The sequence below is a fragment of the Apium graveolens genome, chromosome 8 (genome assembly GCF_009905375.1).
Source record: "Apium graveolens cultivar Ventura chromosome 8, ASM990537v1, whole genome shotgun sequence".
Classification (NCBI taxonomy): Eukaryota; Viridiplantae; Streptophyta; class Magnoliopsida; order Apiales; family Apiaceae; genus Apium; species Apium graveolens.
Genome location: NC_133654.1, coordinates 31121038 through 31136387, shown reverse-complemented (window position 1 = coordinate 31136387; position 15350 = coordinate 31121038). Strand labels below are relative to the sequence as shown.

General features: G+C 35.3%; 2 protein-coding genes across 2 annotated transcripts; both read left to right on the top strand.

Annotated features, from left to right (window-relative positions):
* The first annotated feature begins 1834 nt into the window (after nucleotides 1-1834).
* On the top strand, nucleotides 1835-5408 carry LOC141678262 (F-box/kelch-repeat protein At3g61590-like). Its single transcript, XM_074484540.1, has 3 exons — nucleotides 1835-1941; nucleotides 2059-2121; nucleotides 3445-5408. The coding sequence occupies exons 1-3, from the start codon at nucleotides 1918-1920 to the stop codon at nucleotides 4873-4875; spliced, it is 1518 nt and encodes a 505-aa protein (XP_074340641.1). The 5' UTR covers nucleotides 1835-1917; the 3' UTR covers nucleotides 4876-5408.
* Nucleotides 5409-11525: 6117 nt separating this feature from the next.
* On the top strand, nucleotides 11526-15327 carry LOC141677307 (uncharacterized protein At5g41620-like). Its single transcript, XM_074483177.1, has 3 exons — nucleotides 11526-12210; nucleotides 12756-12881; nucleotides 13594-15327. Exons 1-3 carry the CDS (start codon nucleotides 11851-11853, stop codon nucleotides 15109-15111), a joined length of 2004 nt encoding a protein of 667 aa, XP_074339278.1. The 5' UTR covers nucleotides 11526-11850; the 3' UTR covers nucleotides 15112-15327.
* The last annotated feature ends 23 nt before the right edge of the window (nucleotides 15328-15350 follow it).

The following is a 15350-nucleotide window of genomic DNA, read 5'->3' as shown; positions in this document are numbered from 1 at the left end:
TATACTTTTTATGATTTTTGTAGGTCTTTGAAAAACTTGCGATTGTTCGTCGACGAGATCGAGGGAGGACACTAGCATCATTATTACGATATATGTTTCACGCTGCCAATTTCATATGGTACAACTAACCTATTTTCTAAATTTGCCATTTTAGTTATTTTTTTTTAAGAATATTGAAAAATTGTTAATTTTAGACTTTTTACTCATTTTTAAAATTTGTCATATTCAATTTTTGATTGTTGAATTCGATTTTTGATCATTAAGGGCTAGGTTATAAAATAAAATTTATTTTCAGGTATTTTGATGGATTATAACAATTAATTATTTAATTATCGTGAACAAAGTTATGATTTTGGAGTTTCTAAAACTACTTTTCAAATTATTAACATCTTAGAAGATTTTGCAAAGCCTTTATCACTTGAATTTCGACTTTTCAAAAATATATTAGCCGAAAAATTAGTAGTTTTTGTTCTCCTCTTGAGTTTTCATATTCCCTTTGAAGATGTTTACATACCAAGTATTTATTTAATTTTAGTTCCAATTTGTATAATTTAGGCGACCCTCATGTACTCTGTGTCCAAATTAAGACAGTTGTGTTGTAAATTCTATATGCGTTCTAGATCTTTTGAATATGAACTCATTCATATATAATAATTTTCTTGGTACTCATTGTTAGACTACGAAATTTGTTATCTTCATTATTTTCATCATCAAATTCCCCCAAAATTTCTTATTAACATATGCCCAATAAATTATCAGTTCATCATTGCTGGGTGTTTTTAAGAATAACTTATACTGATGACAGAAGGACTTTGATTTTAAATCTTTAATTGTACACTTGTAGATACGTATAGCAATTGAAAATGATTGAAAAATGCTTAGTTTTTTTCATAGGTAATCCGCAGCTGTTACACTTCGGGTGAACCCGTAGGTAACCCGCAGCACAACTGTTACACTTCGGGTGCGCATCTACGGGCGCACGCAATAACCTGCAAACCAAGTGAATTAAGGTAAACCGCATTTAAACGACAGACTCTGGTTTATGAAGCATAATCATAAATTCTCGGATTCGAACATGTAACGAAGATGATAGTTATCCCCTTTTTAATTTAGTTCCAAATAATTAATATAGAAAATAATTTACAAACGATGACATGAAATCATGATAGTTCTTTTATTTCTTGTATATTCTGACCATTTTTTATGGAATATAGAATATCATTTATTTTATTTAACATATTCTTTATCTTATTGAGATAGTCAATAAACAAATCAATTATTATATAATATTTAAAAAATATTATATTATGGATAAGTATATTTTATACATTACTTGATATCAAGATTCAAATGTTCCGAGACAAGTAATTCAGTCCTTAAGATAGAAGTCCAAAGAATGTTGTAAGCATTTGTTATCTATATGGTTTTGTTTCCGAATATAGTCACATATAATTAATGTTTATCTCGTACATCTTCGAGCGGAGTTTATAATATTGCTAGTAAAATAAAAATAAGAACAATGAATAACTAAAAAAATGTAAAAAAAAAATCAATATGTTCACGCACATATTAATTTCTTTCGATGTATTTTCTCAGTTCTCTGTTATCCATGTTTTTTTATTTTACTTATAATATTATAAAATTTTATATGAGATAAGCATTAATATGTGATTATATTTGAGAACAAAGCCAATACATGACAAGTGCTTGGAACATTCTTTGGACTTCTCTCAAAAATTGGTCACGTGAAAAACGTCACGCGTGGAATTGTTGGACCCGAATTAGCATGTGGATCTATCTTCTTATTTAGTTAGCCTTGTCTCTCTCCCCGTTTGTGTAAAAGAATAGTAAAAAAGGTGACAATTACATTGTACCAACCTGGGCCACAATTTCTCGAATGCATGTTTAATCACAATCATGTACCATAGATACGATTTGATGGTAAATCTGTCAGCTTGTACCTATATCTTGTTCTCTCTTTTTTGAAAAGTTGGTAGATTTTTACTCTAATTTCTCTCAGTGTTGATTGTCAATTTTGTACTGATTTGTTGTTTACAGGGGTATCCAATTTACAGTAATAGTGAATGGGATGGATATCATTACGCCTATGGATTTTATATGGTATGTTCTTTTATAGCTTTTCTTGATTTACGGTTAATTACAGAAATTTAAATATTTTCGCGCGCTTGACGCGTGGCTCGAAATGAGTGGTATTCGGTAAAATTATATATATTTTCTTGATTTAAAAATTTATCCTTGTTTGTACAGAATTCTTTATCAATTCATCAGTTCAGGTCTTTTGCCTATACTTGCTTTGGAAATTGTTGTCCCTTTATATGATAATTTTTTTGTTCATCTGTTGTTAATTTAGGATGTTATGTACTGTCTGTCATAAATTTTGTTCATACTAATTTTTTAAGAATGAAGTACTCATGTTTTTGTTAATGTTTGGAATTTTTAGAATCTGCCTGGTTTGGAACTTAAGGCTTCTGGTTTCAATAACATTTTAATGGGGTGCCTAAATTGATTTTTTCAATCAATCCAACTCTATTCTGAGTTCTAAGTTTAAAATTTTCTCAAAAAAACAATGTTTAGCTATGTTTCAGATTAGTAAGAGTAAGGTAAAAATGTTAAAAGAGATACTGGAAACCCCTTATTTTGTCGATGGAGGTAGCAATCCGGTACATTTGCTATTAACTGGACACCCTCAATGTACTGCGTTTTGTGCAGTACATACCTACAATGCATGGAGGATGCAAGTATCAACAGCTTATTTTATGTTTTAATGGGCTTCTAGGAGTCAAGGTGCTCTTTAATAGCGTTGTAATTTGAGCGTAGTCGAGTATTGGTTATCGAGTCCTTAAGGTCCTTGATGCTTTGATACATTTGCTTGATGGTGGACTTGAGTTCTAAGGCATCATCCTGATTAATAAATCTAGGTATACATCATAAAGCCTTACATATATGAGTGTTCCGAAATTGTCTAGAGTTTGTAGCCTAAAGTCCTAAGTCTAGTCCTTATTATTGGGATTACATGGTGTTCCAAGTCATTTGATAGAGGGACTTACAAATTACAGGTAATTCACGGTTAGGTTCTATGCCAATTTCTACATCAAAATGTCTAACTCATGATGCATCTCATACTGCAGTAGCAATCCCAAGCGTAATCAGCACCACCAAGAAGAACTATTATAAGTTTTTACATGAACTTGCGTTGTTGGAGGTTCTCCTACTATATGTGTTTATAAATTTTTAAAAGAAACACTGTTGCATTTATGCTTGAGAACTTGAGAGAATGTGATGTAATTTGTTAGATGTTGTTGTCTGTTATCATTGAAGGACAGTCTTTCTGCTAACTAGTTATATTTAAGAGATGAATTTCCATTTTTACATATTCACAACAAGATTGTGCCATCTTATCAAGGACTCTTCATTGCTTTCCAGGATCCTCCCAGCTTAATCTTGGCTGGAGGCACACCTTGGTCTTATGATTTTGACTTAGCTCCCAACAGAAATGGGACAGGAGTATTCATTCCAAAGTTGGAGCACGGCACTGGAGTATTCCATCCGAATTCAGAGCTTCTTGTCAATTCCAACAGAATTAATCGCTCGTACCCCAACAGAATTGGTCAAGAAAGCACTCTTGCAAATCCAAGCAGAGATGATCAACAAGGCAATCATGGGAATCACAAAAGAGTTGATGGAGTAGGACATCTTGCAAATCCCTACAGAGTTACTCGAGAAGGAAATCTTGTGAATCTCGACAGAGTTAATGGAGATGGCAATATCGTCTCCATTGATGTCCTCCCTGATGAAATGCAAGAGCTGGTTTTGACTTTTCTTCCACCTGCCTGCGCTCTGGGAGCTTCTTGTGTTTGTACGAAATGGAAGCAGATTGTGCATTCTGGAAAGTTTAAGATGAAAAACGATGGTATCTTATCTAAGAAACCTTGGTACTACATGTTTACAACTTCTAATGAGCCTAATGGTAAAATTTACGACCCTGTACAGCGGCATTGGCATGAATTCAAATTCCCTTTTAACTTAAAGGATACTTGGAAAATTGCTGCATCCTCTGGTTTGATCTGCTTGATGCAGGAAAACGATTGCAATTTTGAGATTTATATATGTAATCCTATGACTAGAAAGTGCATTCAGTTTGAGGAACGAGTAGGTGCAGAAGACTCGAATTATAGCAGTCTTGCTTTTTCAGTCGATCAGGCATCACATGAATATAGCATTGCAATTGTGAGAAGCTGGCAAGTCCAAGATAGTTTTTCTAAGTGGAAGACCTCGATTCACATTTATAATTCAGGTAAAATGACTTGGTTACCTCCTTTTGTTGAGACTTTGAGTGGGTGGAGAGCAGGAAATGATAGCATTCTTTTTGATGGGGTTCTGTATTTTGTGGTTACAAAACTCGACACTACTAATTGCCATGCTTTGTTAAGTTATAATCTTGAGAGCTCATCTTCCAACTGCGGCTTGCTTAAAACTTTGACCCCCATTCCGTTCTCCCTCACTTGCGTACGTCTGATGCAACTCCAGAATAAAGTTGTTATAGTGGGAGGTCTTGGTAGTCATGATGTCCCAGAAACGATTGGTATATGGATGCTTAAAGGTACTAACTGGGAAGAGGTTTCACTAGTGCCTGACAGTTTTATTCAGGGATTCCAAGAATTGGATGATGTGTTTGCAAGCAGCGGTACTGGTGATCTTATCTACATCCAAACATATGGTTCAGCATCTCTTCTTGTTTTTGACATGCAATCGAAAGTGTGGAGATGGAGTCAGAGATGTCATTTGCATAAGAGGTCGGACCTTCAGCTTTTCTCTGGTTTTTGCTTTGAACCTCGGCTGGATATTTCACCCTGAAATCGAAAGTGTGGAGATGGTGCCAGAAACGTCATTTGTCTAAGAGGTCGGACCTTCAACTTTTCTCAAATTTTGCTTTGAACCTCAGCTCAATATTTCACCCTGATCTAGCACCGTAGAAACTTAATTTCATCCTGATGTAGCACCATAAAAACTAAGCTGTTAAAGCTGCGTTAGTAATTTTCTTTAGTCTCCTCTGCGGATTCGTATCAAATAACTGTACTGTTAAAAAATATTACCTTGGACGATATAGTCTTGTTTCTTAAAACAAGCTTTGAAGACAAATGGTTTTTAATCAGTCCTGTGTTGTAATTGTATTTGTTATTTAAAAGGCACCTGTGATGTGAATGCTTGTTGGAATTCTTTGATTCCGTTAAGCAATTTTATCTATCTGAGGACAGATCGACAACAAGATTTCTGTTGTATGCTCTCATCTCAGATGGACAATAAGATTTGTGTTAGAATGAGCATACAATGTTCATATACAAGAGAATCGCTAGTGGAAGATGCTTTTTATTTTGAGCAAATCAAACCTGAGGGACTCTGTATGAGTGGTTCGGAACGTGTTATGCAAATTGAGGTTCTTTGTATGAGTGGTTCGGGACGTGTTATGCAAATTGAGGTTCTCTATATGACGACATGTCATATGTTTTAATTTATTTCAAAATGTTAGAAAATTCCGGTTCCTGATTAAAATTTTAGTACTTGTTCAACATTAGTCTGGTACGGGATCATTTAAAAATTGTGGTTAGTCCTTTATATCTTCTCTAACACACTATTAGAAAGATAAGAAGCACACAGAGGCGGTATGCTCTTCCCATGAAGACTTCACGATGCCATTGTTTGGAAGTCATAGGCATAAACATAATTTCGTAAAAGAAATATTACATTCATTATGAGATGAAACCAAGTAAAGCACATAGAAGTACAATTGGATTTGTGCAGTATCTGTAAACTCAAATTGAATGCGACAATCTAAAGACATGCATATTCTGCGTTTACAAGCAAAGTTAAGTTTAGTGAAAAGAAGGGAAACTGCCTGCTCGTCTTCTGTTTCTGAGTGGCATAAATCAAACAATTTTGTGGGTGGATCATATTGTAACTTATCTAAAATTGCAGCTGGAGCTCACTGCTGCATGATTAAAGCTGCAGGCCACAGTTCAATCCAGTGTACATTTTCTGATTACACAACATATAGTAGTCATTTTTTGTCCAACACTTCAGGACTTTTACAAGCAAAGTTAAGTTAACATGCATATTCAAATAGAATTATATATATATATATATACATGCTTCTCTAAATTTCAACTTTTACCAAAATTTTAAACTAATTACGAGTAATTTCAAATTTCCAAAATTGTAACTGAACCAAAATCATAATATACCCCTCTGTTGTAATATTATTTGTGATAAAAACATAGATAAATATGAAACGTGGAGAAGCTATATTATTCAGAACTATGTGCAGTGACTTATACTGCATACAAGACCTACTTGATAAGCAAATCTACCAAAAAAATAGCAAACGATATCTTCCCTAAAAAATAGCAAATAAACTAATCTGGAGTGAAAAACTATCATATTGAAACACTGCAGTTTCAGTGTTCAACTAAAACACAGCAGCATTTAAGTCATAAAAAATCAACACTCCTCCTTGACTTTATTGCTGCAGATCCCAAATTTCTGTCTTAGATATTCAAATCTTGCTTTAGGAAGTGGCTTTGTTAGAAAATCAGCAAGCTGACTCTCTGTCCTGCAATAAATCAGCTTTACTTCTTCTTGCTTTTGCACCTCTCTAAGAAAATATAACTTTATCTTAAAATGCTTTGTCTTCCCATGAAACACTGGATCATTAGCAATTGCAATTGCAGCTTGATTATCAACAAGAATCAGTGTGCTATCTTCTTGTTCCATATGCAAATCAGTCATAAGTTTCCTGAGCCAAAGAGCTTGATTTGCTGCTGAAACAGCTGCTACATATTCGGCCTCAGCGGTTGATTGTGCGATGATTTCTTGCTTCCTTGAATACCATGAAAAAACTCCAGAACCAAAACTGAAACAGTATCCAGACGTGCTTCTCATGTCATCAACACTACCAGCCCAGTCACTGTCAGAATAGCCATAAAGACTAAAATTTCCATTAAGGCAAAAATTGTTCACACGTTGAAACTTCACACCATAATCTATCGTGCCTTTGACATATCTGAGAACTCTTTTCGCCGCTTGAAAATGAATTGTACTAGCACAGTGCATAAATCTTGACAGCAAACTTACCGAATACAAAATATCGGGCCTGGTTGCAGTTAAATACAGAAGACATCCAATTAAGCTCCTGTACAGTTTTTCATCAACCTTTTCAGCTCCATCTTCTTTACACAATTTTTCTTTTTGATTCATTGGAGTAGAAGTTGGCTTGCAATCCTCCATCTTGAATTTTCTGAGAATTTCCTTTGCATATTTTTCTTGACATATAAATGTTTCACCATGATTTTGATGCACCTGCATACCAAGGAAAAATGTCATTTTTCCAAGATCGGTCATTTCAAAAATAGCTTTCATTCCTTCTTTAAACTCCTCAATCATCTCCTTTGAACTTCCCGTTATTAGTAGATCATCAACGTACAATGAGACAACAAGCACTTCATCACCAGTCTTTTTTACATATAAGGTGAACTCACTTAGACTCTTTTCGAAGCCCAAGCTCTTCAAGTGCGCATCAATTCTGCTATACCAAGACCTAGGAGCTTGTTTTAAGCCATACAAGGCCTTTTTTAAGCGATAGACTTTTTCTTCTTGTCCTTGAACTACAAAACCTTCAGGCTGCTCTACAAATATTTCCTCTTCCAAGTAACCATTTAAAAAAGCTGATTTGACATCCATTTGATGTACAATCCAACCCTTTTGTGCCGAAAGAGCTAGTAGCATCCGTATTGTATCCATCCTAGCAACCGGAGCAAAAGTGTCTGAAAAGTCTACCCCAAACTTTTGAGCATAACCTTTGACAACAAGTCTCGCTTTGTGTTTGTTAACTGAACCATCAGAATTAAGCTTGGTTCTATACACCCATTTGACTCCTATGGCATTCTTATCTTTGGATTTTTCCACTAACTCCCATGTCTCTCTCTTTTCAATCATATTCAGCTCCTCCTTCATTGCAACTAACCATTTTGAATCAGTGGAAGCTTCTTTATAATTTGCAGGTTCCATGATAGCAGTATTACATTTTTCATAAATATCTGAGAGTGGTCTAGTTCCTCTAACCGGATGGTCATCAACATCATCATCACTCTCCTCCTGGAACTCAACGGGTTTCTCTTCTTTGCTCCAATTTTCAGTCTCAAAGAACTGGACATCTCTGCTGACAATAATTTTATTGCTTTGCGGCAAGTAAACTCGATAAGCTTTTGATTTTAAACTGTAGCCTACAAAGATTCCCGGCTCTGCCTTTCTATCAAGTTTATCTCTCATAACATGAGGAATGTAACAGAAGCACAAACATCCAAAAACTTTTAAGTTCAACAGCTTCGGTTTAAACCCATACCAAGCCTCGAATGGAGTTTGTTCAGAAAGAGCTTTACACGGCAAACGGTTAAGCAAAAAAACAGCAGTATGAGCTGCTTCTGCCCATAGTTTTTTTGGAAGATTTTTCTCGTGAAGCAAGCATCTTGTCATCTCCATTATTGTTCTATTTTTACGCTCCACAACCCCATTTTGCTGTGGGGTGTAAGGAGTTGTTAATTGATGCTCTATGCCGGCATCATCACAAATTTTGCTGAACTCTTTTGATGTATATTCCGTTCCATTATCCGATCGTAATATCTGCAATTTTCTGCCACTTTGGGTTTCAACCCAAGTTTTGAACTTATGAAAGATGTCAGTGACTTCGGTTTTAGATTTCATAAAATAAATCCAGCACATTCTTGTATAATCATCAATGAAAGCAATATAGTACTTACTTCCTTTTAGAGATGGTGTTTTCAGCGGTCCTCCCAAGTCCGTATGCACTAGCTGTAGCTTATCTGATGCTCTCCAAGACATTCCTTTTGGAAAAGGCAACCTAGTTTGTTTCCCGTATTGACACGTAGCACATTCAGCTAACTCCTTCTCTAATTTAGGAAGTCCTCGTACCAGATTATTTTCTTTCAAATAAAGCAAACCATTATGATGGAAATGCCCCATCCTTTTATGCCATATCATTGTATCATTTTCAACCTTGTGCACAGCAAGTTGTTCTTCATCAAATAAATTCAAGGTAAAGCTTTTACCTTTCATCTGAACCCTAAACAATTCTTTATCAAGTGAATCTTTAATCAAGCAAACTTTGTCTTCAAATAGAACCTTATATCCTTTCTCTACTAATTGACCAACACTCAATAAATTTTGATCAATTTCTGGGACATAAAGAACATCTGAAATTAGTCTCAAACCTGAACATCCTTTAATTGCTACAGTTCCTTTTCCTTCTACTGTGATTTTCACTCCATTGCCGATTCTGACTTTAGTGGTGTAGTTTGTATCAAGATCTCTGAATAAATCTTGATCATAGGTCATATGATTTGTGCAACCACTATCAATCAACCAACTCTCCGCTGAGCTTGAATTAGCAATACAAGATACTGCAAACAGGTCTTCCTCATTAACTTGTTCAATGGCGGCCTTTGCTTTCACTTGTTGTTGTGAAGACCTGCAAATTTTCTCCACATGTCCTAATTGTCCGCATTTATTGCATTTTATATCTGGCCTCCACCAACAATATTTTTGAGTATGATTTGTTTTCTTACAATGAGGACATGGTGGTAAAACTTGAGAGAGTTTGTTACCATTGTTAGTGCTGCCGCTGGTTGAGTTTCTTGTTTTGAAATTCTTTGTATACTTCTTGTTTTTGCCACCAAAATTGTTCTGCGTTTTGGCTAACAAAGCTCCTTCTACAGAGCCTTCCTGCCTCATAAGTCGTCTTAGTTCCTGTGCCTGTAAAGCATTCAACAATGCCGTCAAGGTGATATTTGTTAAATCTTGTGAGTTTTCAAGATAACTGATTGTTGCTTCAAATTTTTCTGGAACAGTAACAAGAATTTTTTGAATGATTCTTGAATCAGGGAATTCAGTTCCAAGAAGCTTCACTTTATTTGCAATGTTGATCAACCTATCTGCATAATTTTGAATGGTCTCTGTCTCCTTCATTTTTTGTAAATCGAATTCTTGAATCAGGTTAATTGCTTGCATCCCCTTAATCTTCTCACTGCCCTCATATTCTTTTTTCAAAAAATCCCAAATCTCTTTCGCAGTCTTTAATGTCATTATTCTATTAAAAATAACAGAGGAAACAGCAGTAAACAAAACTGACCGGGACTTTGATTTTCTCAGCCTAATCTCTTTCTGAGATTTGATTTGAGCCATAGTTGGATTTTCTGGTAATTCGGGAATTTCATACACATTTTCTACAGCTTCCCATAGATCATTGGCTTCGAGATAAGCTTCCATCCTCACAGCCCACATTTGATAATTAGATCCATCAAATAGTGGAGGTGATATGTTATTAGCAAAAGAATCCATTGCTAGATTGTGTTTTGTTTTCTGAACTCACAGATCCCTTTAAATCTGATAAAGCTCTGATACCAGTTTGTTGTAATATTATTTGTGATAAAAACATAGATAAATATGAAACGTGGAGAAGCTATATTATTCAGAACTATGTGCAGTGACTTATACTGCATACAAGACCTACTTGATAAGCAAATCTACCAAAAAAATAGCAAACGATATCTTCCCTAAAAAATAGCAAATAAACTAATCTTGAGTGAAAAACTATCCTATTGAAACACTGCAGTTTCAGTGTTCAACTATTCAACTAAAACACAGCAGCATTTAAGTCATAAAAAATCAACACCCTCCATTCCATAATATTAGTCTAGTTTGAATAATTTTTTTACTTCATAATAGTTGTGGATTTCTACGCCCAACTGCATCTGCACCGTATATTATGAGATTATTGACTGCTGTTATTTTGTCGAACTGATGACGACGGTTAAATTGCGATAGTATGGGGTACTACTAGTGTGAGAGTCCTTGGATTCCATGGGGTTTACAAGTCCAAATTCTTGCAAGGGGGTCTCCAGAACCAGAAACAAACTACAGTATGTACATGTTACTTGTCCAAACCTAAAGACAAGACGAGTTCAGTTGTATTTTTGTAAAAAAAAAAAATATACTCAAATTGTGTTATGAAAATATAAAAGTACTCATTAATTTTTAAATATCACTTTCTAATATTAAAAATATTAAATTAAATTTCAGATCTTCCATTTTCATATATCTAATAAATCCGTTTTTACATGTGTTATTATAGAATTAATACAGTAACATGTAAGATAAATGTGACATGTTTTAATTTAATTAATTTATAACGAAATGATTAATAATTATTAGAAATATCATGATTTGAGAACCTATTTGTAAACTCTAGCATTTATGGAAATGCAATTCAGTGAAAGTTTTTTTTTTTTTGCTAAATTAATTTAATGAAAGTTAACTACGTCTAAACACAACAAATACACTGACAACAGATATTCCTAGTACATAACTTACTGAAAGTAAATACGAGTGACAACCAGTTCTAGTTGTGGATCTACATGGGTCAGAGTGCTCATCATCATCATCAAAATATAAGGTCCCCCCCCCCCCCCCACCACAATGAATCATTTCAATCACTCCCCCTCTTCTTCCTCTTTAATGCTACTTTTTGCCCCCAGGTAGTCTCAAATTTAACTAGTCACACATCAAGAACCCACCCTTATGTCCCATATATACACTAGAAAATAAATATATACTATAAGTATTAGTAGTTGAATAATCAAGAATAAACAGATGGGCTACTTCTTATTTTAAAGAAACCACCTTTTTCTTTAAACAATTATAGAGAGAGAGAGAGAGAAATTAGAGAGAGAGAGATTAAAGTTGGTATTTTAGGAGAGAGATATGAAAAGGGTAGAGAATAGTGGGGAAGAGCCAGCAGAAAAGCAAGAAAATTTAGGGGGAAAATTGAGAAAAGAAGCACTACTGGTAGGGAAAAGAGGGGGACATACTACTCCAGTATTACCCTCTTGGAGATTACTACAGTTTTCTGCTAATACTTGTGATGTTGCTGCTGCTGATGGTGGTTTTAACTATAGTTTAGTCAAGAATTTCCCACCTGTTTCTGCTAGAAAACTTGCTGCTACTTTGTGGGAGCTTCAGCACTATAATTTCCCTGTTAGAATGTATCAGGGTGTTGGTGGTTCGAATTCGAGACTGCGGCGATACAGGCAGCATGATCCTTCTCCTAGCTCACCTGATCAGGTATAAATGATGGTTGGGTGTGATAAAGGTTGCTTTTTAGAATTAGGATTTGTTTGATTTTGTTATTTTTGGTTTGTGCTTACTGTTGGGGCTTTCTTGATTGATCTTTTGTTGTTTAGATTGTCATTTGGTAAATGTAGATAATTGTGGAAATTTGATTGTTTTTCTTAGGTTATTTGTGATGTTGTGATTGTTAATTTGAATTATATGTGTCTTATGTGGATGATATAGTTCAGTTAATTCGTGTTATTAATAGTTATGATCCTAAAGAATTCGTATTATTCCGTCTAATCGATAGTTATGCATTAAAACTTAGAAAGGGTTGTGATGGATGGTTATAGTAATAAAACTTGCTGGAAATTGGTTAAATACTTAAATATCTTCAGTACCGGATTTGGCTGAGATAAGCTCTGAACATTCAAGTGATAAGGCTACATTTATATTGTTACTTTCTGTTGCTTCCAATAACAATTCTACTTGTGCATACATGCTGGTCAAATTCAAAGTTTGTGCTTATATACAGTTTACTTCTCAATTCAATACAGCCAGAAAGTGCGGGTAGTTTGAGGCGGCATGTTGCTGCATCACTAATGCAACATCATCGGTCGGTACAGAGGAACAGTCGTGCTATACAACCTGTCTTACCTGCAAGTTATGAGAGTTCAATGGAGGTGAGTTTTGTTCAGCCTTTTTGTGTTATTTTCTTGAAAGAAATGATTCGGTTTGAATTGCATTGCATGAGACTGGATTCCATTAAGGTCAGCTAAATTTTGTCCCCCCCCTAAAAACTTAAGACTTGGTTTGGTTGTACTCTTGTAGTGATTCGGCTGACCGAACTGTTTAATAATATACCAAACAACTGATTGTAAAGGATTCAACTTTCAAGTTCATGTCCAAGTTCCAAACTATTACTGCATTGTATATTTTATTGCCACATAGATGTGTAGATGACCATGGCAGTAGATTACAGTTTTTTCATACACGTCTATACGTTCGTCCATAAATGTCCTGAAACTTGCATATATGTTCTCTACCAATATGTTTAAACTTTGTAGTTAGATGAAGGGTCTCGGTTATTTACATATTAGAATTTATTGCAAAACACAGCCCATTACCTTGTGATATCTTTTGAGAAAGAGAAAGTAGTATGCTTACTAACTTATGGAAGTTGTATACCCTTTATATCAATATATATATGTTTTGTATCAGAAACCTGTGCATTACCTTAATTGTGCCTTTACCTTTCTTTATATTGGAGATCTTTTTTTTTTGAACGGCAGCCGAGTGTCGTACAACATCTTCGGAATGCCATATTGCCTATATTTTGCAAGACATTCTGCTATACACTACTCACATCGTTTCGCATACTTTTTTCCTATGAAGGTAACACCATATAATCCTGCTGTAACACCTACCAGCTCTGTAGACCTTAATGGAGGTATCGGTGGGACGAGCTATAGCCTCAAAACATCAACAGAACTACTAAAAGTACTGAATAGAATTTGGAGCCTGGAAGAGCAGCATGCATCTAATATAGCACTAGTAAAGGCATTAAAAAAAGAGCTAGACCATGCTCGTGGCAAGATTAAGGAATTAGTTCGAGATCAACAAGCAGATCGGCATGAGATGGACGTATTGATGAAGCAAGTTGCAGAAGACAAGCTTGATAGAAAGAGCAAGGAACATGATCGGGTCAATGCTGCAATTCAGTCTGTCAGGGATGAATTAGAAGATGAAAGGAAGTTAAGAAGACGTTCAGAAAGTCTTCACAGAAAATTAGCAAAGGAACTCTATGAAGTTAAGTCATCTCTTTCTAATGCCTTAAAAGATCTGGATAGAGAAAGAAAATCGCGTAAGTTGTTGGAAGATCTTTGTGATGAATTTGCTTTGGGTATAAGAGACTATGAACAAGAAGTGCATGGTTTAAAACAGAAGTCTGAGAAGAATTGGGTTGACAGGCCTGACCGTGATAGATCAATTCTCCATATATCTGAATCGTGGCTTGATGAAAGAATTCAGATGAAACAAGAATCTCAAATTGGTATAGAAGAAAAGAAGTCCATTGTGGACAAATTTACAGCTGAAATAGAGGCTTATCTTCAAAGTAAACATAACAGTAACCGCAAGGTTAAACAGGATGTGCTGCCAAATGATCGCAATTTGCGGAGGAGTTCTCTTGAATCCATTCCCTTGAATGTAGCAGTAAGTGCCCCTCAGGATGATGGTGATGAAGATGATTCAGCAGGCAGTGATTCACACTGTTTTGAGCTGGACAAACCAAGCACTGTTAACTTGAAACCAGATAATTTTGAAGCTGATTATATTGATCCAAACTTAGATGCTCTTGACGCCAAGAAAAAACTTGAGTCTCAAGATAGGAATAAAGGTCGTCATCCATCCAACTTGCAGGTGAAGTTTGAAGAACAGATGGCTCAGGCGATATCACGGAATGGAATAAGAAGTCGAGGTGATGATAAAGAACCTGGTGAAAGTGAAGATGCATTCCCAGTTGAAGTAAACGCATCAAAAGAGTATGAAAATCATGAAGCCACCAAGGGAACTATTGAAAAAAACAATCAGGCTGAGGGAATTCATGTATCTAGTTCAAACTACGTTGATAATTTGGTCAGAAGCCACTATTTGTCATCTGAAAATGGGAATGTGCAACCTGATGACAGGTTACCTTCTGGTGACAATGCTGCTTGGAGGACTCGTGCTAGTCCAGTTAGACAATGGACATCGAAACTTCCTCCCCGGGAAGTTGAAATATCAGAGTCTTCCTCGAAGCTTCCATCTGATTCAAAGGAGAACACTTTAAAAGAAAAGCTGCTTGAGGCAAGGACAAGAGGTCAGCGATCACGCTCCCGTTTAAAAGGCTCAAATTTCCTATTTAGGCTTTAATAAAAGGCTGAAACCCAAATTTCACAACGTACCTGATTGTTTCAAGCCCTTTATAAAGATTTTGGATATGTACTTTTTGTAAATGTTACTCGAAGTAACTTGAGTTTTAAAATTTCAGCAGTGTAGAAACAGCTCCATCTTCATGTCACTATAAACTTGGAAGTTATATTACATATGTATATATATTTATATAAATGTGATAAGTCTATTACATTCCATGGTTATGCAGTTCATATGAT

Bases quoted from the DNA above. Each gene is read 5' to 3' on its own strand.
- LOC141678262 (XM_074484540.1), top strand. From the start codon at position 1,918: ATGTACCATAGATACGATTTGATG. The intron at 1,942-2,058 runs GTAAATCTGTCA...TGTTGTTTACAG, and splicing joins ACCATAGATACGATTTGATG to GGGTATCCAATTTACAGTAA. The intron at 2,122-3,444 runs GTATGTTCTTTT...ATTGCTTTCCAG, and splicing joins ACGCCTATGGATTTTATATG to GATCCTCCCAGCTTAATCTT.
- LOC141677307 (XM_074483177.1), top strand. From the start codon at position 11,851: ATGAAAAGGGTAGAGAATAGTGGGGAAGAGCCAGCAGAAAAGCAAGAA. The intron at 12,211-12,755 runs GTATAAATGATG...AATTCAATACAG, and splicing joins CTCCTAGCTCACCTGATCAG to CCAGAAAGTGCGGGTAGTTT. The intron at 12,882-13,593 runs GTGAGTTTTGTT...TTTCCTATGAAG, and splicing joins GTTATGAGAGTTCAATGGAG to GTAACACCATATAATCCTGC.